The sequence below is a fragment of the Camelus dromedarius genome, chromosome 24, assembly GCF_036321535.1.
Source record: "Camelus dromedarius isolate mCamDro1 chromosome 24, mCamDro1.pat, whole genome shotgun sequence".
NCBI lineage: Eukaryota > Metazoa > Chordata > Mammalia > Artiodactyla > Camelidae > Camelus > Camelus dromedarius.
In genome coordinates, this window is record NC_087459.1 from 26645050 (window position 1) to 26669830 (window position 24781).

The 24781-nt window shown below is 40.3% G+C and overlaps 1 protein-coding gene across 2 annotated transcripts; it reads right to left on the reverse strand.

Moving 5' to 3' along the window:
• Nucleotides 1-1705: 1705 nt before the first annotated feature.
• EIF4H (eukaryotic translation initiation factor 4H) lies at nucleotides 1706-24296 on the reverse strand. Of its 2 annotated transcripts, XM_031432744.2 has the most exons (7): nucleotides 24139-24296; nucleotides 10712-10899; nucleotides 8688-8752; nucleotides 8505-8601; nucleotides 8130-8189; nucleotides 3743-3880; nucleotides 1706-3659 (listed from the first exon to the last, which is right to left on the reverse strand). In XM_031432744.2, exons 1-7 carry the CDS (start codon nucleotides 24195-24197, stop codon nucleotides 3520-3522), a joined length of 747 nt encoding a protein of 248 aa, XP_031288604.1. In that variant the 5' UTR covers nucleotides 24198-24296; the 3' UTR covers nucleotides 1706-3519. The 2 variants fall into 2 exon arrangements, with proteins under 2 accessions (XP_031288604.1, XP_031288605.1); XM_031432745.2 differs by lacking the exon at nucleotides 8130-8189.
• Nucleotides 24297-24781: the final 485 nt, after the last annotated feature.

Genomic DNA, 24781 nt, shown 5'->3' on the forward strand with positions numbered 1-24781 from the left:
CAGCATAAAAAATGCCGATTATAATAAGGCTGTTTTTAAAAAGTGACGAGTCTACAGAGGCTGCTGCGGGAGGACCATCTCATGACACAGCAAAGAAATGCTGCTTCCAGCTGGAGCGGCTTCAGACTGAAATCCATCCGCTCTTCTTGCTCTAGATCTAGACTTAACCTCTATCAAGTCAGTCTCCTTCCTTGAAAAAACCAGGCTCTCCTTAGAAATTAGAACTGGAAGTGGACGCTAGGTCACAATTCCCACACCTTCCTCCCGCACCTGAACGCCCGCCTCCCGACCTCCTCCCAATGCCTCCAGCTCGCTGAGACCTCCCCGAAGAAACAAGAGACTTGAGTCACGATGGGAAACCCAGGATCCTGGAAGTCGGCAGTGGAAACTTGTCCTCTCCTGGGACCTGGAGAAACAATCTGGCCTCTGACAAAACGGACTCCGAGGTAAGCACATTCTTAGAAACCTGAGCCCCTTGTTAAACGGGCCTCACTTGGCACTCCCATTAAATTTTGTTTCTCTGAAGCCAGTTCAAGAATAGCACAGAAACCAGATGTCAACTGTCTAAACCTATCTCCGGACACTCACATAGTTGGTACAAACTTTTATGAAAATGACCGTATTTATTTAGGTGCTTATTTGGGCAAAGAGACCTTCCCTTCTTAATTCAGTTACTTATGGGTGGAAGGCAGGTATTAAAATGCTTTCTGTAATATGTACTATTATGGAAGTATTACACGCCAAGGGAACTGGTGATTGTGAGAAGAAACCACTGCAAAGTTACAGCAACATCTGTGGGGAGGCAGAAAGACAGCTGCAGAGTTTCACTTTAATCCTAAGAAACTTCTGAATTATTGGGAAACTGAGATGATCCTTTCAAGGGTCTGAACATCCCATAGGACCTTAAAGATAAGAGTCCAAAGGAACTTTGGAAAGAAGCCTCGTTAAGAGTTGGATTCCAAGCCTCTGGACACCAGCCCCAGAAAATCCCTCCAGGAGACCAAGTCCCAGCTCCTCAACTTAGGCTGAGAGGGTCTGCAGCCCAGGGACGCTCCTCCCCCTTGAAGAAGGCACCAGTCGGCATCAAGTCCCCTCCTCCAAGCACTCTTGGCTGGAAAGCAGCTGAAGTAAGTAGTCCCTCAGGCACTGTGGGAACAGGACCCATCCTCCTCACCTCATTTCTCCAGGTTAAGTTGCAGTCAGGCTCTGTCCTCAAGGTAAGCGAATCCAGCACCCTACCCACCAGCCAGGCCTCTCCCAGACATAGCTCAAAGCCCTTCACCTTGCCCACTGGGTCATAAAACCACCTAACTACACAGCAGTGCCTCCTCAAACATACGATCTGCTTGCCATGAAGTAAACACCCATCACTGTCATGAGGAACACCTAGAATTTCTTCTAAAAACAAGCAGTTATCTTAAAAAGTCCCTTTACTTGAACAAAAACTATGGCCACATCATACGCAAGATTTCTGTTAGAAAAATTTTGTTTAGGAAATTGGGGGAGGGACCCAAGAAAAAAGCTGGCATCTCACTTCTAATCATCACTAGCTTTTAAAATAATTTCATAAATCCTGTAATTTCCAAAAGCAAGGTGTTTCTGACTTATATTAACAGTACTTAAATTTGGACACTGTTTTCCAAATTTAAAATTGTTAATTACACAAATAGCTAAAAAGACTTCAAAAATAAAGACAAGCATTAAATATTACGTAAGGTTTTCTTTTATTTAAAAGATCATTCACAAAATACCATATCCATAGATTTACTTTCTGTCATATAGCTGAATGTGTTAAGTGTTTGGAATTCCATTCTTACATTTAAAAGTCAACTGGATTGCCCAAAAGTTTAGATGAATTGGTTTTCTTAATCTTTTCCACACTGAGGATGTAAGTAGGTCATCTGAAAAGCATCAGGTTTGATTACGACCACATAATGCATGTCTTTCTTAAGGTAAGTACTGGTGTTACACAAATGGTTCTTATTTCAGAAGCAAAAATGACAGGTGGAAGGAAAGGAGGGAGAGTTCTGTAAATTGCTGAGACCCGGTGACAAAGACAAAGGAAGAGAAGCCGAGGATGTCAGCCAGTGAGGAACTACTTCCAGGCACACTGCGCGTGCCCCCAGCCCTCCAGTCATGCTGGTGAGGGTCTCTCTTCTCTGCGGCTCTAGCTGAATCCAAAATGCTCTCAATGGGACGGACTGGGACTCATATGCTAAAGAATTTGTTCACACATAGGCGTTCAAGCTCAAAAGCTATTACCTAGCTGCCTAGCCCTGGGTAAGTGCTGAACTCTGTATGTGGGAGTCAACATCCTAAAGAGACCTAGTGACCGACAGCCACCTACCAGTTATTTGAAAGCTCTTGACAGCTCTGCATAGTAAAATTCTCAATTCATCAAGCGAAACAGAGTAAAGTGCCAGATTCTAGGCCCATTTCCATTCTAAAATTAAGGGATGGTGGGAAGCACAGTATCTCACTGTTACTTATACCAGGGAACAGATAAACACAGGGAGCAATGCAGAACACGGAGACAACAGGGCTGTGAAAGAAAGCAGCGTCTGCACCGCGGAGTAAGCCCAGCAGAGTTTTACCACCTGCGACCCCCAGAGCACGTCTGCCCAGCGGGAAGGAAACCCGATGGCAGTTCGCTATATCCAGCCACACAGAGGAGCCTCTAATACAGCCAGTGAAAGCAGGAACCAGTTTGGACATGGTATCAAAATAGCAATAATAAACCAATTTATCTTCTACGTGCACTCCCCACCAACACTCCGCATTATTCTCCTTTCAGGTTTTGCTGTTTGAAATGTGAGCCTATTCTGCTTGAATAATCCATCTGAGGAGAGGGTAATGGAGACAGGACTGCCTACAAATAGTTACAGGGAAGAATTTGCAAAGATCAGATATTTTATCCTTATTTTGATAACAATTATGATGTATGTACGATGCTTATTCAGCTGTATGTTGATCACAGCTGAATAAAAACAAGGTGCTATCCAATTTGTGACTTCTGCTTTTTTCCTGGAAGCCACAGCAATACAGAACTCCACATGCAGGTCAGAAGAGAAGCACGGAGAAAAATGAAAGGAAACGACCAGAGACCGGCCAGTGCAGCAAGGCTAAAGTAAAGAGAAAAAAAGCAAAGGAGAAAAATGAAGCAGCACTTCAATCCAAAGAACCCCCCATGGTGGCTGCCTTTGTCCCTCTAGAAAAACTCATGTGCTGGAAGGAAACAAGGAGCAAGGAAAGAGGACAGAAGGAAAATAGGAAAGGAGTGGCAGGAAGAAAAAAAAAAAAAGCACAAAACAGGCACTAGGTAGATACAGCAAAGCCAAGAATGTACTAAAAACCACTTGTTAACTGCGGACATGCACTCACAAGCTCTGTTTCCGTTGTAAGAAAGGAGGACAAAGGTCAGGTGCAGGATCGGTAACTGCAGGGCTGCCGGTCCGGGGGGCTAGCCAGGCCGTGGTCTCGCTCCAACTCCCCCCACCCCATTCCCTCCCAACCACAAGCTCATTCTTGCTCCTTGTGAACAACTTCCTCTCTGGGCCTGGCTCCCCCGAAGATAGCAGAGTTGGGATTGGCTACTTGATTGAGGGGTGTTGCAACTGTTCGAGGTTTAAGCTGGAGCCGCGGCCTCTGTGCTCTTTCCTCTGGGGAAGAAAAAAAACACAGTAATTTACAAACATGTCATAAATGACGCCCCCAGCCCTCCATTTACAAGTCATTGTCATACCTTCTGTTGGTTCTCTGAAATCCATATTGGACCCTCGAAGGGGAGGGCCATCTCTGAATCGACTCCCCATTGGGGGGCCTGTTCGCCGGTCACCTGGGCGACTCCCTCCCCTGCCTCCTAAGAAGTCATCCCTGAAGCCTGAAGAAGGAAGATGACATTGAATTACTTTTAAAACTACCGTCTCAAGGCTGATTACATAGCCTGTGTGAATTGTTTGAGTTCAATTTTAAATTCTTTAGTTTGTCCAGCATCAGAAGCTTTTCCAAAATAAAGTGAATCAAATATGAGTCCAGATGTGAATCTGCTGGGTAGTTTCAATGCTGACACTTAAAAAAAAAACCAAAAACTCAGAAGAGAAAAATAAAACGAGTTGCTTAAATAAATTCTTAGCTTGCAAGAAAAGTTCATAAGACTATATTCGAATATGGCTTAAAACAAAACAGAAATCCTCAAAGCACATTTTATTGTTTTCTAATATAAATCTACACAGTTATTAAAAAGATAAACCTGAAATTTAGAAGTTAAAATTTAGAAAGCAAAAATCACAGAAAGCTAGACATGAAGACAAAATAGAAACATGAAGTCACCTCTGGGTGACACTCCCCATTTTTCTTTCTGCTGCATTTCGGGTTTCAGGATCCTAAAAGCAAAGCACCTGCGTGTAAACAAAGCCGTGATCAGGCCCACTCCCTTCCCAGAGAGGGCGCCAGAGAGCAGGAACCTCACACCCAACCCACACCTCTGGCTGCAAAGCATTCCCCACACTCATTTGTGTACCTGATGAAACAACTACCAACAGAAGTAAACTGCGTCTCACTTAGAATTAAGAGTAAACTGCTGCGTAAGTACTGCACTCTGACCGACTGCACCACTCGGAGCTCACACTGTACAGCACAGGGGATACATATGTACAGCATATTCGATATCTTGTAGTAGCTTACGGTGAGAAAGAGTATGAGAATGAATATATGTATATTCATGTATGACTGAATCACTGTGCTGTACACCAGAAATTGACACAACATTGTAAACTGACTATACTTCAAAAAAAAAAAAAAGTAAAAAAAAGAAAATAGTAAGTTGCCATTCTCAGTGTGAAGAACATTTTCTCAGTGAATTTTAAGAACCGTAAGACTCAGTTTTGTGTTAATTCAAAGTCACGGTTGGGGGGTTAAGATAATTAATGGTTTAATAATACAGCCTATTTAAGTTAACTTTCAGTAAAAATTTAAGAAATAAGATTGTAATTAAATGAGTTTGCCCCCTCTGTTTAAACTCCTAAAGGTGACTGGTTTTACTCACTCCAAGGATGGTGCCATTGCTCAAAGCTTTGTGGGACCTTATCACTAAGACCCCTGAACCGGAGGAACAGTCTAATACACAGTCGATTCCCATTACTCACAGGTTTCATGTTTGCAAACTCGTCACTAAAATCTATTTGTAACCTCCAAATCAACACTTGGGGCCTTCTGCCATCATGCAGACATGCACAGAGCAGTGAAAGACACGCATGCGCCCAGCTGCAGTGGAACAAGGCAACCTCCTGCCTTGCTGTGTCAGCCCAAACTGTAAACAAGTGTCCTTTTCACAACCTGCTTAGTGCTAGGCTTTTTGCAATTTTTTGCCTTTCATTGGTGATTTTTCTGCTTAAAACAACACCCGAACACCAGTGCTGAAGCACTGTCTAGTGTTCTTAAGTGCAAGAAGGCTGGGATGTGCCTTGTGGAGAAAATACACTTTAGAGAAGCCTCATTCAGGCATGAATTACAGCGCTGGGCCATGAGTGCATTGCTAATGAATCAATAATCTATACTAAAGTGTCTTTAAAACAGAAACACATAAAACAAGGTTATGTACTGACTGGTCAACAAAAATATGACGAGAGGACCAGGTTCCCAGGAGCCTGACTTTGTACCTCCCCTAAGAGCAAAGGCTTGGATTCCGCCAACTGGTGTTTGCAGTGGTTTTACAGACCGGAACTACTATTAATGTGGAGAACCAACTCTATCTGCACTGGTGGTGTTTTTTTGTTCTTTAAGTATGGCAAGAAATTTGGAAATTGATCGAGTTATCTAAACCCAGTTCAGAGACTAAGTTGAACAGTATCAATTTTAATAGAACAGGTAATGATAACAATTCTAAAATGATTTAGACCAGTAGGAGCACTGCTTTGGGGGAAAACACATTTAGACACATACAGCCAAGTACAAGGTTCTTTACAAAGTCTTTTTTAACAACCAGAGCTTATAACATTCATTAAGCAAGCTTAATTAGTATTCAAACATTTACCCTGACATTTCCCCCAAATTATACTATGAAGTGTACCTTTCCATGTGAATATGTAAGCAAAGTTACTTCTCTTCTGAGATTAAATATTTTTTTAAAATATGCACTTTTTTATTTTTAAAATTTTATTTATTTATTTTGGGGGGGAGGTAATTAGGTTTATTTTTTTTTAATGGAGGTTCTGGGGATTGAACCCTGGATCTGGTACATGCTAAGCATGCACTCTACCATCAAGCTACACTCCCCTCCCCGAGATTAATTTCTGCTACCAGTGTTTAGCATAAAACATATCAGCTCATACCCACACTGACAAGGCACATAAATACAACTGCTACTTTGTCCAGGTTCATGAGACAAAGCACAGTGGAGAAAACATCAGCATACATTAGTATCAAGTGACAACTTCATTGCAAAATCTCTTATGATACAAGCAATGTGAACACTGAGGGAAAAGCAAGGTTTGACATTAACAAATATCTTTTCATCAAGTCTGATGACAGATTTATAAGACGCACACTATTCATAAGAATCTTCTGAGTTTTCTTTACAAAGTTGAATTTAACACACTGCTTACTTCTGCTAATGGGATTTTCTTATATACTTCTTTGTAATTTTTTGTATTATTTGAATTTTTTTTTTTTACAATAAGTATGTCATTTTTGTTAAAAGCATCATTCTTTTACAAAGTAAAAAAGGTCTATTTTCACAAGTACTTTATAGGCAGTACTCCACCCTGTGGGCGCTCCTGGCTTTAGGTTATCACCAGAACACTTCAGTTTACACAGGAACTGGTGGGCAGCAAGGTAGTTTCTCTGGCTATATTCACTATATGTCTTGCTTAAGAGTAAAAGCCCAACCTAAGCCAGGAGCAGAAAGATCCTGGTTCCTTTGGTAACCTCCACGGTCCCAAAGCTATGAGCTTACTGTACTACTTCTAGTATTAGGGAATATAAAACTGGCAGGCAGGTCAGAGACCACCACTCATTGAGTCACTAACTACTGCTACACCTGGGATGGCTGTGAGAAGACATTTGTTGCATGTTTCAATCAGAGACTAGCTTATACATAAAATTACAGGTTTACTGGATTATACTGTACTTTTATGAATAAGCTCATTTCTGATTGGCTGTAGGACTTTTAGGAATTTAATTATTCAATAGATAGAAATAGTCATCTGTTTAGTACTGGAAATGAAATTCTTAAAAATTTAGACTAAAAAAAAAATGAGACTCACAAGACTAGTTCTTCCCATACTTACCACTTTATACTGAGTTTTGTTTTCATGGGGAGAGGGTGAAGGGTGGGTGGGTGGGAGCACTAATGTTCTCATCTCATATAATGGCAAGGGCAGATGATCTCAGGTTCAGAGTAAAGAAAACAAACTTGTTTTTTGTTTTCTGCCTTATTGTTACAATGGACATTTTTACTATATACGACCTTTCATTACTTAAAAAAAAAGTAAGTCAAGAGATGAAGACATGTTAAGGAGATTAACCCTTGAGCGCTTAGGCCTGGCATGCAAACTGAGCTCTTGACCGACAATAGGAGGCATCCATTGGTCTGTTTTGGTAAATTAAGAAAAGGAATGATCAAGTGGATTATGTCCACCATTAAGGGTTTATGAGTTGCATGCCCTTCAAGAAAGGAAGAGGTCACCAGGACTATCTTTTACAATCTAATAGGGAGCCACCAGGAACCATTACTATGAGGCTTTCTGTAAGCTTCCAAAACCTCCACACTACTTCCAGAAGTGTTAGTACTTCTTGTGTCATACACACAAGAACCAAGGGATTCCCATGGGCTGGACCCTGAGAAAGACTCAGTGTGAATTCAAGGCACATATGAGAACAGTAGGCTCACGAAATGTAACAAAATAAGGTGGATCAGTCTAACTTGCCCACAACGTGGAAACTTTCAAGTCCTACTCCAAACATTTAGGTTCTGATGGAGGCTTATTGCATGCCTGGGTACCTTTTAGGAAAGTCTCATTTGTGAAAGGACTAATAACAAGGTAGTCCGGCCAGGCGGGCTACTCACAAGAAACGTACAACAGCAGCAAGGCCACTGAAAAAGTAAGTGGTGATACTTTAAATACTGATACCGGAATTGAAGTCATCCCGGGAATCCCATCCACCTCTAGATTCTCGAGAGCCACCCATTCCTGAGGATACACAAAAAAGATAAAGTTGAGGTTGTATCATTACCTTGCTGCACAAACATGGATAATTCATTGGGAAGATGTATAAAACTCATGTGATGGGAAGTTCAGGGAAATTATGAGTTTTTGCTGCCAAGAGGAAGGAAAAACACCCAGGCTTGCAGAAGCATCATCCATTCTTTCTAAGATTTTACACGTTTTTAAAAGCTCACAAACGCCTATCAGACCTGTGAGGTAGAGTTCTATTAGTAACCTTCAAGAGCTGTAATCAGGGGGTATACAGCAAGCTTTATGTTCAGTTGTAGAAGAACCAATCACCTCTGTCATCTGGTCCACCTTTCCTGAATCCAAAGCCGCCTTTATCTTGTTTTCTGCCTTCTGCAATGTCCACACGAAGTGACCGGTCACCCAAGAGCTAATGATAAGGGGAAAATACTGTAAGTATTGGCAAGAAAAAAATCTCAACTACTAACATGACAGAGAAAACCTGAATGTACTTACTGCACCATCGTACGTCAAGGCTTCCTTAAGGGAATCTACCTCATCAAATTCTACATAGCAGAATCCTGTAAAAGAAAACAAACCCCAATTTCCTCAAGGAATTCTGGGTTAAGATAAGACAGGATCCCTGTCTGTACCATTTCCCTACATCAGAACTACTATGTTTGTTGCATCTAGATGACAGCAGACTTGCAGAACCTGAAAGAGCATATTTTACTTTTCGCTAAATAGAACTTGACTGGTATTCCGCCCTCTCAATTATATTCCCAGAAAGTGCTAATCACATAGGTACTGAAATAGTAGCTGTGTTTTTATAAAACTTTCTTCTTCATGTTTTAACCATATATAAAAACCCTTCCTGGGTCACTGAAGAGCTGTTAGTTCTGACTTCTGAATGACTTTAATATAACCTAGTTGGGGCTTTTAGACATAGATCTCAAATCTGATACCAAACGTGCTTTGAAGGAACAGGCTGAAGGTGCCTATTACTACTCAGATAGCTGGTATAAAATCTGCTTTACAAAGCTGAAAAATACACCCTTGGCAACAGGCGCATCCTCCTTGGGATGCTAATTAAAGAGAGCTGGCCTAGGTGCAGGCACGCTTTGTTGATAACCCAAGTCCCTGATGCTGGATTCTGACACAGACCTGTAAGAGAACACTTCAGGCAGAGAAAAAAAAAAAAAAAAGCATCCTCTCTCACTTCGAACCTCTTTTCCTTCTACCTGCAACACTCTGGTCTTCCTCCTTCCCCGCCTCTGGGTTACATCTTGGCTAAGCACTCCCTCAGCCCCATATGCTCAGACTGCCCCCTGTACCAGCGCTCCCCACCCCGCACAGCCTGTACCCCTATCCTGTATGATGATACACCACACCTTCAAAGCCCGCTAGACTGCAAGTGCTTCAAAAGCCCGGGTCCAAACTTTTCTTGTTCACCATTCGCTCAGTACGTACTTACACAAAAAATGTACTGCTGGGCTGGACAGTTCCCCTCTCCCCACATACCCTCCCCTCCCCATCATGCCTTCTTCCCTAAGTGGATCCACTGTTTAGAGGAATTGAGAAAATCACCTCCGTTCAAAGAGGTAACAACAGCAGCCTAGTCACACCTCCCACCACACTCCAGAGCTGCTGGAACTAAAGATGCCCTTCTTTGAGAAACTCTAAAACCTGCTGCTACTGACTCAGCCCAAAGGCTGGCTCATTTTTACCTTAAATTTGAATTCCTAATACCTCCTAGCAGGCAAACCAGGTGGGACTCACTTTTATAAGCTTAACTGATATATTTGTTTTCACTGATCCTTTACTATAACAAGGCCTCAGATTCTTGAGTCAGAAAGCTTTTTATTTTATTTTAGAAAGCTCTCAAAATGACAAAAACGCCACCTCTCACAGCACCTCTCAGGGAGCAGTACCATCGTGCGCTTAAATACGGGGCACATCTCCCTTCAGGAAGCCTTGAGAGCTAGATGATAATGCCCATTGGATTCTTCCTTCTTACTCCTCTGCTCAAGCGCCCTAAAGAGACTAATCTCTAGACACTAACTTATTTGAAATTCAAGCCAACCCTTTCCCCAAATACATGCTCTAAGTCGCAAATGTACAGCGACAACACGTACTAGGTTACCTTTTGAATTTCATAATAAACTAGATTACAGGAAAATCATAAAGAAAAATGCAAGAGTCGGCCAACGTGAAATGCACCTGAAAAGTCCAGTTTTACCTGCTCATTTCTCTCCTGCTAACTCCTTTACTGGCACAAACAGGATTGCTAGATAGGACAGGCAAACTAGATTTACTTGGGCACATGCCACATATTTCCACAAACTAGACTATGTATAAAACATGTTTTGCCACGTAGAATGGAAGGTCTATCAGTTAAAGGGCTAAGTTTATCTCAGCTACATGAACGAGGCAAATACCTGAAATATTTTTCTTAACTAAAGCCCTCTGGTTCACTAGCACATTTTGGTTTAGACCCTTACCCCTTACAATAATGTACAGTAGAAGTTCCCCAAACTCACCTTTAAATTTGTCTGTGTCTTTGTCTCTGACTAGCCGTACACTCCTTATGCTGAGATCCTTAAAGATAGCGTCTATGTCGCCCTGAACAGTATTAAAAGGTAGATTTCCTACATATGCTGTGTAGGGGGGCTCTGTGGGCAGCTCCTTCTGGCTACGGGAACCATGGCCACCAGCACTGCCGCGGGACCTAGGAGGGGAAACAGACAGGATTCACGTCTGCCCATGTGTTCTTGCCCCAGAGCAATGCCAAGGACAATGTCTCTCACTCAGTCACACCACCCAGGAAAAACACTACTCTCTAAAGCATTCAACAGCATCTTCTTGAGATGACAACAGTATTCCAAAATATCATTTATGAAAAAGGTGCCTATTTTTTGGTGACAAAAATGTCCACAGAAACACAGAATCTATGTAAATAAGAATCTATGATTTCCCTGGAAAATCAAATCCAAATATAACATCTTCCTAAGACAAATGCTTCTCTCCTGTTTACTTAGAAAGAATAGAACCTGAGCCAATGCCCTCCCTCACACCAGTAATACCAACAGAAGAGGGCTGTCCACTAGCGCACCGTGTTTAGGAGGGAATACTGAAGGTGCTAAAGTTTAACACATTCATGATACAGTTGCTTCTTGCTATTGTCTGGTTATGGATAACAAGAACACTCTGCTAAAAATTTTAGATCTTGTGCCGCAAGTACTGTGTACACACTCCTCTCCACCCCTCCATGCAGTGCTTCACTGGGTCCTCAAATATAAGGTGCATATTACTAATTCATTTAAACATCAACGCCATTTCCTCAGCTGAGTTAAGATGTTTACTTAACCATGGCTGCAGCACTTAAAAAGTGGCAAAGGCAGGACCTTGACCCTACCACAGCATTACAAATATGCAGAGGCACTGGTTTAAATCCAAGCTCTACCACATACTTACTCCACCAAATGACCCTGATGAGTCACTCAACTTCTCTCAAACTTTACTTATTTGGAAAATTGGGTTAATACTAACACAGACCTTGAATGATTGAGAAATAATATACGATGCTTCATACACTGCCTGACACACTGTATTCATGTGTTGAGTAACAATGACCATAATCACTGTCATCTACAATCTGAGGTTAAACATGTTTAATAAAAAATTAATGGGGATCATTATAAACATTCGTCAAAACCTACAGAAGATACAACACCAAGAGCAAACTTTAATGTAAACTACGGATTCTGGGGTGTTAAGGATGTTGTCAGTGTAGGTTCACTGACTGGAACAAATGTACTACTCTGGTACAGATGTCAGTTAATAACAAGGGAAGCTGTGCCCCTGCACGTGTGAGGGCAAGGGGTATATGGGAACCCTGTACCTTCTGATCAACTTTGTTGTGAACCTAAAATTGCCCTAGAAATAGCCTATGAAAATTAATGAATGGGAAGGGGAGCTCTTCTCTACAACAATAAGAATGTCAGCTATTAAGTATGGGAGGAAATCATCTAATTAGAAAATCACTACTCTGTAACCACTAATGGAGTACTGACTCACTGAGGCAAGGCTCATCAGTGGATGCCAAAGCTACTGATAAAATTAATCTGGCCATCACCACCATAACCAGGTAACTGAGTTTATATCACTACTAATGAGACAAATGTAACACGATGTGCCTTCTATTTTGGCACGAATTCTTCAAATAGCAGTCGTTAAACACAAAAAAGGCAGGGGGACTAATGAAACATGACAACCAATGCTACCCGTGATCTTCTGGATCCTGGAACAAACAGCCATAAAAGAAAAAGCAGAGAGAGAAATTTGAATCTGATGTGTATAGGTATTATTTTATCAATGGTAAATTTCTTAGGAGTGATAATTTGTATCAAAGTGAGTAGAATGCCTCTCTTCTCAGGAGCGACAAAGTTTTTTTTTAGGAGTGAAGTGTCAGGACAACCACTTATTACCAAAGGGTTCAGCATAAAGGACATGTGTGCGTGCACGAATATATAAAGATAAAGCCAAGTGTGAATGAAGCCTGTGAATCTACCAGTGTCCACCATCCTTCAACTTTACGGAAGATTTGAAAACTTTCAAAATAAAATGTTTGCAGAACAGAGAAGGAAAAAAATTTTAAAGAGGGAAGTTTTTTTTCTCTAAGAGACATTTAAAGCAAATGAGAATCTTCACATCAAAGATCTGCTCGAAGTCATCCTTCCTTTCTTTTTCAGGGGGTATATTAATACCAGGTCTTGCAAAGTAACTTGGTTTTTTAATTAATATATTGTTAGAAAGTATCATGAAAGAAATTCCACATCTTCTCTGACACAAATTCCAGGTATCTTAAATATCTGATAACAAAAATCATTCTTCAAGACAGTACTTTTCAAAAATCAGAATCAGGCTATGGTGTAATTCTTAGATGGCTAAAATTTTTAAGTTTAACAATTCAGACTTCTGCTGCTTCCCAATAGGAAATCCTACATCCTGCTCTAATACCAGAAAAATAGGTTTACAGGTGAATGACTTTGTATTTCAATAATAAAACCTAAAATATTTTGAATATGATACTTTGGGACTGAATACTGAATGTATAAGGTACAGTAAAAACATTTGGAAAATTGTCAAGAGGATGAATTATAACTAAAAGCACTTTAAATTCGTTTATTCATCATTTATTAAACATATGGTGGAATACAGCTCCTTGCCCTCAAGTAGCTTACATCTGAGTAGCGCATAAATAAAACACAAATAACAATAAATGTATACATGCATGTTTTTCGTATGTACATAGATATGTAAAAACAAATGGCTATAATGATTTTTTAAAGATGTAATGTGAAGGTGAGGGTTGAAGAGATGATAAATTGGGCAGGTGTACATTCGATGAATCAAGAAAATGGAGGCAGGAGGCTTGCTAAAAGGGCACATGAAAACTTATGTAGAATGCTGGACACAGAACAGAAAAGACGGGGTCAAAAGACCTCCAAGGACAGAAAGCTATGAGAGCCTTGATAAGAACTGCTGCCCAGGTGAACACTAAGGAGATGAGGGGGCACTAGTAAGAATGCAGTAGGTTAAGAAGCCAGCTCTGTCTGGCTTTGTGAAGAAAGAAGAATCCTGCTTCAGGCAAGCAGTATTTTAAGAGCTAGAGATGTGGAAATGGCTAACCCAAGCCCATCAACTTGGTCATTTCACCCTAGCCTCTCAAAACTAATGGCTTAACACTCGATTTTTTTTTTATTACAGAAGACAGTCCTAAATACTGCCCCACCTAATGTGGTCAGTTCCACTGAACTTAAGTGATTTTTAGCTTTCACTGAGTAGTTCACTGAAGACACCACAGCGCATGCAGTGGGATGGGCGATATCCAGGTAGATTTCAATTTATTCACTCTATGAAGTCTACAATGTGCCGGTAACTTGTGAGACAAGGGTGAAGGAGACAAACCTCAGAGAGTGTGTATGCATGTAATAAAATGATACATTCTGTCACCAATCAAGTAAAAAGTTAAATATCAGGAAATTCTTTGAGCTAAGATTCTTATGTGATACCTTTGACACTAATTTAAGGTTAGAGGGGACTATTATCTAAATAAGTTGTGTTATATGAAAGCACTTTCTAAAACAGGTTAAAAAAACACAGAAGACTCATGTGACATCTTAGCTTGGTGTAGGACCTTGTCCAGATCACCTCTGTACCTCGGTTTTCTCACCTGTTATTTTATAAATATTTCAAATCTGTTATAGAGTTTGAAATTGACCATAAAAACACTTCATTAAGTCTAATTGCTTTATAAAAGTTTAATAACAAGTCTAAAGTGTTATGGGTTGACTAAAATACGCTTCAGGCTACACTTCAGCAGGAGCAGGCTGACTAACAGCCACAGATGTAAAACAGGCAATAGACAAGGCAAAGCTGCAAACTCCCAGGCCACATCACCCCCACCACTTAGCAATGGTCCTCCCTGTTCATCACTGGTGCCCTTAGGGACAATTCATTGATTTTAAAAACAACATAACACAAGTTTTAAAGCAATCATTACATCCTCAGTAATTTAGGAAATTCAACTTTCAACTCCAAATGTGACAAAAATCTTTTACAGATAAATCACTTTCCTTCACTCAAATCAATGAAGTTATCTGAATGTCTAGTAAATATGGAGCATAGTATTGAGGACATAAGACTCAGTTCCTACCCTCAAGGAGCTGATAATTGAGCTAAGGAGGCCCTGGCAACTAGAAAGGAAACATCACTTCTCAAGTAAAGTACTCCAGAAAATTCAGGAGAGAGCAATGAGCACTGTCTCTGTAGGGTGGAGCAAAAGAATCTTGGATTCTATTTTCCAGACAGCAGACAGAACACCGAACTCTTTAAGATAACATGTGAATAAGCAGAGCTATACAGGAGTGAAAGGAGACTAAAAGAAGGGTGACTATAAGAAAACAGAAAAGAGAAGAGATTGTTAGGGCTGAGGTTAGCTCCAGTAAGTGGAGGAAACAGAAAATTCCTGAGTATAAAAAATAATAAAAAATAAAGGACACATGCAGTTGTTTCTGGGAAAGGATTTTACAAAGATTTCTAGGCGCATTAGAAACTATACAGTATTTAAATACTGTTGTCATTCTTGAAACTTTAAGACCAGTGTCAAGATAGCATGACTACAGAGTATTAAGCTCTCTTTGGTATCTGGAACATTAGGTGCTCCTTCTATTACTTCTGGGTGGTACATTAGTCTCATTAGGGCTGATTAACAGCTGAAGTCTTTCAAACTACAGACTGGGAGAAATTATTTGCAAATGATACTACTGACAAGGGCTTAATTTCCAAACTACACAAACAGCTCATACAACTCACTAACAAAAATAAACAATCCAATAAAAAAAAAACAGGTAGAAGACCTAAACAGACATTCTCCAGACACAGAGAAGGCCAATAGGCACAAGAAAAGATGCTCAGTATCGCTAATTATCAGAGAAATGCAGATCAAAACTACAATGAGGTACTACCTCATATTGGTCAGAATGACCATCATTAAAAAGTCTATAAATAATAAATGCTAGACAGGGTGTGAAGAAAAGGTAACGCTCCCACATTGTTGGTGGAAATATAAATTGGTGCAGCCACTATGGAAAATAGTACAGAGGTTCCTTAAAAAACTAAAAATAGAGTTGCCATTTGATCCAGCAATCACACTCCTAGGCATATATCCAGAGAAAACTCTTAATTTGAAAAGATACACACACCCCAATGTTCATAATAGCACTATTCACAATAGCCAAGACATGGAAGCAAACTAAATGTCCATCTACAGAGGAATGGATAAAGATGTGGTATACACACACAACGGAATATTACTCAGGCATAAAAAGAACGAAATAATGCCAGTTGCAGCAACATAGATGGACTCAGAGATTATCATAATAAGTGAAGCAAGTCAGACAAAGACAAATGCCATATGGTATCGCTTACATGTGGACTCTAAAACACAACACAAACGAACTTATTTACGAAAGAGAAACAGACTCAAAGACATAGAAAAAAATAAATTTATGGTTACCAAAGGGAATGGGGCAGGGATAGATTAGGATTTTGAGATTAGCAGATACAAACTACTATATATAAAACAGATAAACAAGGTCCTGCTGTATATAGCACAGGGAACTACACAATATCCTGTAATAAACCATAATGAAAAAATATGAAAAAGAACATACATATGTATAACTGAATCACTCTGCTGTACAACAGAAACTAACACAGTATCGTAAATCAATTATGTCAATTAGGAACTAGTGGTCTCTAACATGCCATCCAGAGACATTTATTAGCAGGTATCATGCAGCATGAGGCATTATGCGAAATCCTACATAAACTCACAGTAAGACTGCCTTTATGAAAGTAACATGCAAATATGCAACAAAGACAAAATCTGCCAAGTGTGCTTTCCAAAACAAACAAAAACAATGGTCAAAATGTGTAACCTATTTGCTTTCTAGAGAATAAAAAAAAAAAAGGTTAAGCTCTCAAAAGCCAAGCCTTTATTTCATAAACACCATTTTATACTTCCTATTATTAACATCTTACATTAGTAAAACACACTGGTTACAATCACTGAACCAGTATCAATACATTATTAACTAAATTTCAGTGTATTCAGGTTTTCTTAGTTTTCACCTAATGCGCTTTTTCTGTTCCAGGATCCCGTTCAAGATGCCACATTGCATTTTAGTTGTAGCTTAGGCTTCAAAAAACTAGTCCAATGCAACTTGGATTAAAGACACCACTTCCAAGTAGACTTTCCCTCTGCTAAATGTATGTATCCTCCAAGGCCTTCAATTAGCATTCAAAATTAAATCCCTTTTTCTTCACAATTGTCATTACTACAGGATGCACATGAGAGCCTCTGAAAGTTTCTGGTAAACACCAGGGGCGGGGGGGGGGGGCATCAATGCTGAATTTTTCAATGAGCCCTATCTCAAGGAACTCTCTTCTGCTGTGAATGGGATCTTAATAATTCAATTACATCTGTAAGATATAAAAAGCAATGCAGGGAAATGCAAAGTTGCTCTGAGGCAGGAACTTGTCCTGTTCACTGCTTTATCTCCAAAACTATTACAGCATCTGATACTTACCAAGCTGGAAGGAACGAAGCCACAGGCCTACTAACTACTTAAGGATTACAAATATATCCACTAATATGGACACTCTTATTTTGAAAAAAAATTTAAATATAGGACGTTTACATGTATTCAGATTACATCCCCAATTAGGCACTTAAGTGTTTTTCAAAAAAATTTTATGGCTATGTACAACAGCAAGAAATACATTTTACAACATGACTTAATACAGGCATATATTCCTGCTTATTAACTACACACGGATTTTTTTTAAAAGTTTGCCCAACAGTACTAACCCATAGTATAATGTAATATTCTCTATTCTATTTCATCTTAAAAAAATGCTTGTCAGGATCCACTAAACTGATTTCATCATCTACCAACAGGGCACAGCAGGCAGTTTGAAAGCCTTGTTTTAGATGAGTAGTGAATATAAAAAGGACTTCTGGTTTACAGTCTTTAAGGTAACTTTTCTTACTAGGAAAAAGGTATTTATCATAATGTACTAAAATTTTGGACTCCCACACATTAATGAAAGCAAAAAAATGGGTTATTAATTTAATAACTTCATATGGATGAAAAAGGTTACTCAATCCAAAAAGTTCCAGATTTTTCAGAGGAAATGAAATCTTAATTCAAGCTATTTATTGGTCCTCAGAGAATACTGCCACACAAAAATCTGTCTTAAAGCTATGGTGTAGACTATACCTATGGACTAGTTTTGAACTTTATAGGCCAATAATTCTTTTTTTCCCCAAAATAGAAGGCTTATTATTTGAGATTTGACATTTCACATACCACCAGCTCCATTTCATTCTAAATGAAACTTCACATTTTCAGGTCATGTTGGATTTGATATGATCCACAAGTAACTCACAACTACACAATTTATTTAAAAATTTCAATTATTTTTAGATAACTACAAATTGCCATAGATGGACCACCATTTAAAACCTAGAATTCCAAGGCATTCAGTCAAAGCTAACAGCCCTTCTCTTCCTCATTTAATATTTGAAAAATCGTAAAAAATCTAAGTAACCTATACTAAAACATATGTATTAAAATATAACATCTAATACTTATCAATCGTTTGCCAATATAAAGTTTTAACTTACTGCTACCTCACATGATAGTTACAAGAATTACGTGTATTAAAAGTATCTGCAAAATAGCCACACATCCTCTTTTTAAAAACAAATAGCCAAGAGGATGAACCTAGCAATTAAGAGTTAGTAGACACAATGACCAAACACAATACACAAACCTTGTATGGCTCGATTCAAATGAATCAGCTGTACATCAAAATTTATGAGCTAATTAGAGAAATCAAAATATCTACCGGGCTATTGTTATAATAAATTTTCAGATGTGATGATATCGTGGTCATATTTTTAAAAGTTTTTACCTTAGAAACTCATACTGAAGTATTTTTAGATGAAATAAGATAGTGACATCTTTTGCTTTAAAATGATTCAGAGGCTGGGGGATATAGCTCAGTGATAGCGTGCACTCAGCACGCACAAGGTGGTCCTGGGTTCAATTCTCAGTACCTCCGTTAAAACAAACAAACCTAACTACCACCCCTCAACAAAACAAAAAGAATTAAAAGAAAAAAAGAAAGTTTAAAAAATCCAGAAACATGTGTGGGAGGAAGGTAAAGCAAGGAGGTATAGATGAAGTAACAGTGGTCACCTTTTAAAAAAGTGGGTAGTCAGGGCGGGAAATAAATTAGAGGTGTTTGGGATTAACAGATACACACTACTATATATAAAATAAACAACAAAGACCTACAGTATAGCACAGGGAACTACATTGATTTCTTATAATAAGCTATAATGGAAAAGAATCTAAAAATATATGTGTATATGTATGTATATATATATACTAAATCGCTGTGCTGTACACCTGAAACTAACATGGTAAATAAACTTCAATAAAAAATTAAATTAAATTAAATTAAAAAGTGAGTAATGGGCACATGGGGCAGGTAATTAACTAGATTGTTTTAAAAAATATTCATTTCCCTCCCCACAATGAGAAAGATAAATGAAGCAGGGATAGCAAAATATTTTATAAAGTTGTAAAACTGGGGAATAAATGGAGCATTGCTTAATGGGTAGAGTTTAGGATGGTGAAAAAGTACTGGAAATAGTGATTACTGAACTGTAATCATTGTGAATGTCAGTGCCACTTAACTGCATACTTAGAAATGGTTAAAATGGCAAATTTCACGTTATGTACATTTTATCACAATAAGAAAAAATACTGAGTAATGGCTACATGGGGGTCTGATATAGTTCCCCTATTAACAGAAAATCAGTTAAAGTGATGAATGAACATGATTTTTGATACTGTACAGTGAAATGTGACAACATTTCGAAGAGTTGCGTAACTCACTGAACTGGTATTTTCCAAATGACCAATGTATCATGTTAACAAATGATGCACTGGCAAAAGATCCACTCAAAATCTAAGATCAATCTATGGATTTTAATGTTTAAGTATGAAAAGTATATTGTTGCAACTAACCTTTATGGAAACTACCATCTGTCAGAGTTCTGGTATAGCAGCAATTGAGAATTATCTACAAATATCTGAAAAGACCCTTAAAACAGTCCTTCCATTCCCATCTACTTATCTGTGTAGGGCTGGATTTTCTTCATATATATCAATCAAATAACCTATTTCAGGAGTGAATATAGAAGCAGGTCTGAGAAACCAGCTGTCTATTAAGTTAGCTTTCAAAAAGCTCCAAAAATGCAACTGATTATTTTAATTATAGAATAGTGCACAGAGTAAGGGAGATCACCATCTCTGTCTACCCTTTACTGGAGTACAATGGAAGTGCCATGTTTCCATAAATATCAACACACTGGAGCACATCCAGAGGATCCTTATCAAGAACAACATTTTAAAAATCATGACATGGTTGGCAAATTTCAAAAAACAAAAACAAAAACAAAAACAAAACCCCAAGGACATTCAATTTGAAGAGACAACTTAGACATTAGCATTACAGCTGTTAAATGCAATCAAAATCAAAGGGTCACTTATTTCATGCCCTAAGTGTGCAGGTCTAACCAGCTATACAAATGATGAAAAGGCAGAGGCACAGCATGCTCTTCTGCCCAACACTCCTGTTTCTAGGGGAAGCTGGAAACTGGAAGATGGATCTGATCTAGGACTGACAGCCCTCCCTCATCCCACCCCCACCAAATATTCTGGTTTGTATGTTCCAAGTTTCTGGGAGGACTCCTTGAATTTGTGTGACGTCTTCCCAGAACACTAAGGTTAATTTCAAATAGAAATGTAAAATTTAAAAGTATACTAAGAAACTTTTTTAGAAATCTCAGAAGCATATTAAATATTCCATGCATAAATTCCATTACAAATAAATAATTTACAAGAACAAGTTACTTAGTACTCATTTATAATACTTACGGTACTGTAGTCACAAAATGCTTTATGCCTATAAAATGAACAGACTTCTCTTTAATTGGCTTTAGAAATATAGCCAGGAAAGTAAAAACTCACTCTAGCTAACTCTCAATAGAAATTTTCCCACTCTTATTAACTCCAAAGGAAATATTTTAAGGATTAAAATACTATAAATCAACAGCTACCAATTATTAGGTATTTTTATGTACCAGATACTGTGCCATGCACTTTAGACGTCTCATTTAACATTCCCAACAGCTCCACAGCAGAGTTTCTATCTTACATGTGGGGAAAATGAGGCTCAGAGGTAAAGGAATTTGTTCCAGATCACACAACTAATACAAAACCGAGAGGATACTTAAGCTCTAGCCTGCCTGATTCTAAAGCTAGGGTTTCTGCCTGAACTATCTCTCAGAGACCTCTTGGTAAAACCAAGTATTTGCATTAACACTTAGCACAGAAGACAATGATTTGGAATCATGTATTGAGAAACTGAGGAGTGGAGAGAAGGCTGACAATAAATCCACACAACTTGCCATGTGATAGGTAAACAGGACTTAATAAGCCTTTCAACACCTTTACGGATCCTGTTATCAGCAGAACTAACTAGTTTTTATACACTGCTTTCTTTCCCATTTTAAGTCTTAAAATATACTCAGACATTTATAGAGATGCCAGGCTTAAGTCTTACAAGCCTCAAAAGTTAGAATTCTAAACCCCCACTGGAACCTGATAAAGAATATTTAATTTTGTAGTTTAATCGATTTTTAGCAGGTACTATTCTGGCATTATCAATTCTCTCCAAGTTCCAATTTAATTCTCAGGATTGATGCTAGTTTTAGGTTAAGCACTCAAAAGGCCTTTTGCAGTTAGAAATGTAAAATCAGTATTACTCTCCACTTCACTGCCAATGGCAAATGAAAAACTGGAACCCCAGAAAGATAATTTTGCAAATTGCAAAAACAAAATACATTCAAGATCTGGTACAATCAACTCCTGGCAATTTGGAATTTTGTTTTGACTTGCTTTCTGAGCAACAATGCAGTCCCTGGTTCACTCCTCTGCTACTGGGGACATGCCTCTATAGGCTGGGAAAATAAAGCAGTTGTTCCATATTGCCAGCTGCACTGGTTACCACACACAGCTACAAAATAAATTTATAGGGAATGTATAATTATTAAAACCAAGTTTTTAGATTCTGACTGTACATTTCAAACCTGCTACTCTTTTGACCTGTGACCCAAGCTGCTTAGAGTTGAGACATCTTATCTAGCTAAGGTATTTTAAATGAAAGAAAGGTGCCTTACAAAAGTACCAAACAAAGCAATACATGACCAGCTTTCTCTAGGTGATAATCTTTAATGCTTCAGCATTGTACCTGAACATAAACAGTACTGAAACATATACTGATGTGAACATAACTCAAGTATCAAAATCATCATTTAAGATGGTTATCCTATTATCTTGCTAAATTTCAAAGATTCCCAATAACTGATAACTTTTGATCTAATGAAATTAAAATAACATTAGCCATCTGGAATAGGATAGCTTTGCACAGACCACACCACTAAATGTCTTGGTCCCATGTGCAGTTTCCGGCCCCACTACAGACACTGACTAAAAGAATACACAAATTCATCGACAGTTTTTAAAAAACTACTTTTAGTAATCTTAACAGTATTTCCTATGTACTTTTACATGAACGTGAAGTCAAATGGTTTATTCCAAGAAGGTCAGATGTAGAAGGTGCTTAACAGTAAAGGGACTATTTATCAGGAAGCTTAGAAGTACCCTGTTAGGTGCTACTCTCTCCTCTCATACCAGTTTTTGGAGTACATCTGGGCAGGTGGCTAACATTTTCATTTGTCTCTTGACAAATGAATAGACCTTACGAGAATTTTACTTTTGATCACTTTTATTGTTCAAAGCACTCCAAGTGTTAAAATTTGACATCAAGTCTAACGTGAACACCTCAAGTCACCAAAACAGCTGGTAAATTTGTCAAAAGGCAGAATTTAAAATAAAACAAAACCCAGACTTAGTATAATAAAACTAACTTACTGCAATCCCAAACCAACTAAAACTCCTTGGATCTGCCTTAATATGAACTACTCTAAGAGTTTTCCTGGGTGATGAATGAAGCACAAACCTGATGTCTAGAAACCTACCCCAAAGGCAGTAAGTTTGAGTGTCATCCAACTTCTATTTCCTTTTTATTAGCAAATAAAGTATTCATTGAAATAACAGGTGGCTCTATCTCCCCCAGCTTCCATGTTCTAGTGTCATGAATGATACCGGGTAACTCCAGCACCCAAACAACTTTTTATTTGAGCCATTCCTAAACCAAGGTATTAAAAGGTCATTCTTCACCAAACAAAGATACTTTTGGGGCTGAAACCCAGGAGACTGGACAACTCAGTAGGTACCGCTGTGGTGTTATCCTGGGAAAGTAATCCTTTCTTTAAATCACACAAAGGCCAACTATGCCCTTGACAAATAGCAAGATGTTTACAGCCTATCTTCTAAACTCTGTATGAGGTAAATTAAGTTTAAAAAAAATTACCCAGGACATGTTACTGGAATTAAACACCACTATCCTTTTAGTCAGGGATTTTTCTCTTAAACAAGGTGCCTCAATTATATACAGCCTGTGTAGGACCAGAATCAGAACGAAGCTAAATGCGATTCCTTCTCTAAGTCAGAAAGAGAAACTCGGGAGAATAACACTTTCTGCCAGTAAGCACGTAGCACTGGTCAACTCTGATCCAAGAATACAATGTTTTGATGGGTCTCCCCACGTCCCGGGATGAATCAGACTACTCCTGGGCTCCAGCCGCCAAATCCCAGCCTCACACGTAAGTGGAAGGGAATCACCCCTGTCTGGGCCTTCCGACCTTACCCAGCCCGCTGGCCTCATGGCGAAGAGGGCCTGAACGCCTACAGCGCAGGCAGACAACAGGAAGCCGTCGCCGGGACTGGGACTGGAGCAGGGCAGGCCGCGGCCCCCACCCCCGCGCTGCAGCACAGCCCCGCGCTGGCCCAGCCGTACTGGGGGATGGGGCTGGAAGCGGTAACTCGCCCTCCCGGGCACTCAGCGCCGGGGCGGCCTGGCCCTGCGGCCGCGGCAGAGGAAAGACGACACGTCGGCGGGGGCATAGAGAGGGATCCGCCCCACGAGCAAGACCCCGGGAGTCTAACCGCCGCCGCCCCCTCCCCAAGCGCGCCATTTCCAGGCCCCGGCCCTCCAGGCGCCTCTCCCAGGCCTCCTCCAACCCAGCCGGGCCCCTACCGCCCGCTGCTCCGGGTGAGCGCGGGAAGGCCGCCGCCTCGGGGCCCCCGACTCCGCCCGTCTCCCGCGCCCGGCGGGGGCCCGCGCACGCCCGCCTCACCCTCTGCCGCCGCCGAAGCTGCTGTAGGCCCGATCGTCGTAGGTATCGAAGTCCGCCATTTGCCGTCTCCGCTCCGAGAGGAACCAGGGTGAGCGAGGAAGGACCCCGCAATATAACTCCCCCCGCCCCGCCGCCGGGGCTGTCCGCCGCGCCGCCTGATCGCAAATTGCACGCACGCACGCGCACGCGCGCGGGCGCGCACGTACGCCGAGCCGCGCCCGGCCTGGGCCGACGGGCCTCTCCTGGCCTGGCGCGCTCTGCGGCCCACGTGGTGCGGCGGCGGGTGGGCCCGGCGCCTGGCCTTGCGTCCCCGCCCATTGTGTGCTAGCCCTGCGGCTTCATCCGCAGGCACCTCCTGCCCACGCCCCGCCCCACCGTGGATATGAGCCTTGCCCTGCCTCCGGAATGTTAAGTGGCTCCCTTCGCGCGCTTTGACAGGCCCCTCTCCGGGTTGTCCTCGGAGTCTGCGCCCGGCTCACTGCGCTTTCTGTTGGCTTAGCTTTTCGAACTCCCAACCTAGCAGGGATCCCAGAGGCCTCCTTCGCTTGGCCCCTACTCCGACACCTTCTGGTCCAAGGGGTCGCTAGCTAACACCAAATTAAGGGCCACCTCCCCCAGGGCGGAGACCCTACAGAGCTAAGCA

What these genes read in the sequence shown, in the direction of transcription:
- EIF4H (XM_031432744.2), bottom strand. Translation starts at nt 24,197, where the DNA reads ATGGCGGACTTCGATACCTACGACGATCGGGCCTACAGCAGCTTCGGC. An exon ending in AGCTTCGGCGGCGGCAGAGG is followed by an intron (nt 10,900 to 24,138) that starts GTGAGGCGGGCG and finishes TTCCCCTCCTAG; the next exon opens with GTCCCGCGGCAGTGCTGGTG. An exon ending in CCGGGATGACTTCAATTCCG is followed by an intron (nt 3,881 to 8,129) that starts GTATCAGTATTT and finishes TTCCTTCTTCAG; the next exon opens with GCTTCAGGGATGACTTCTTA.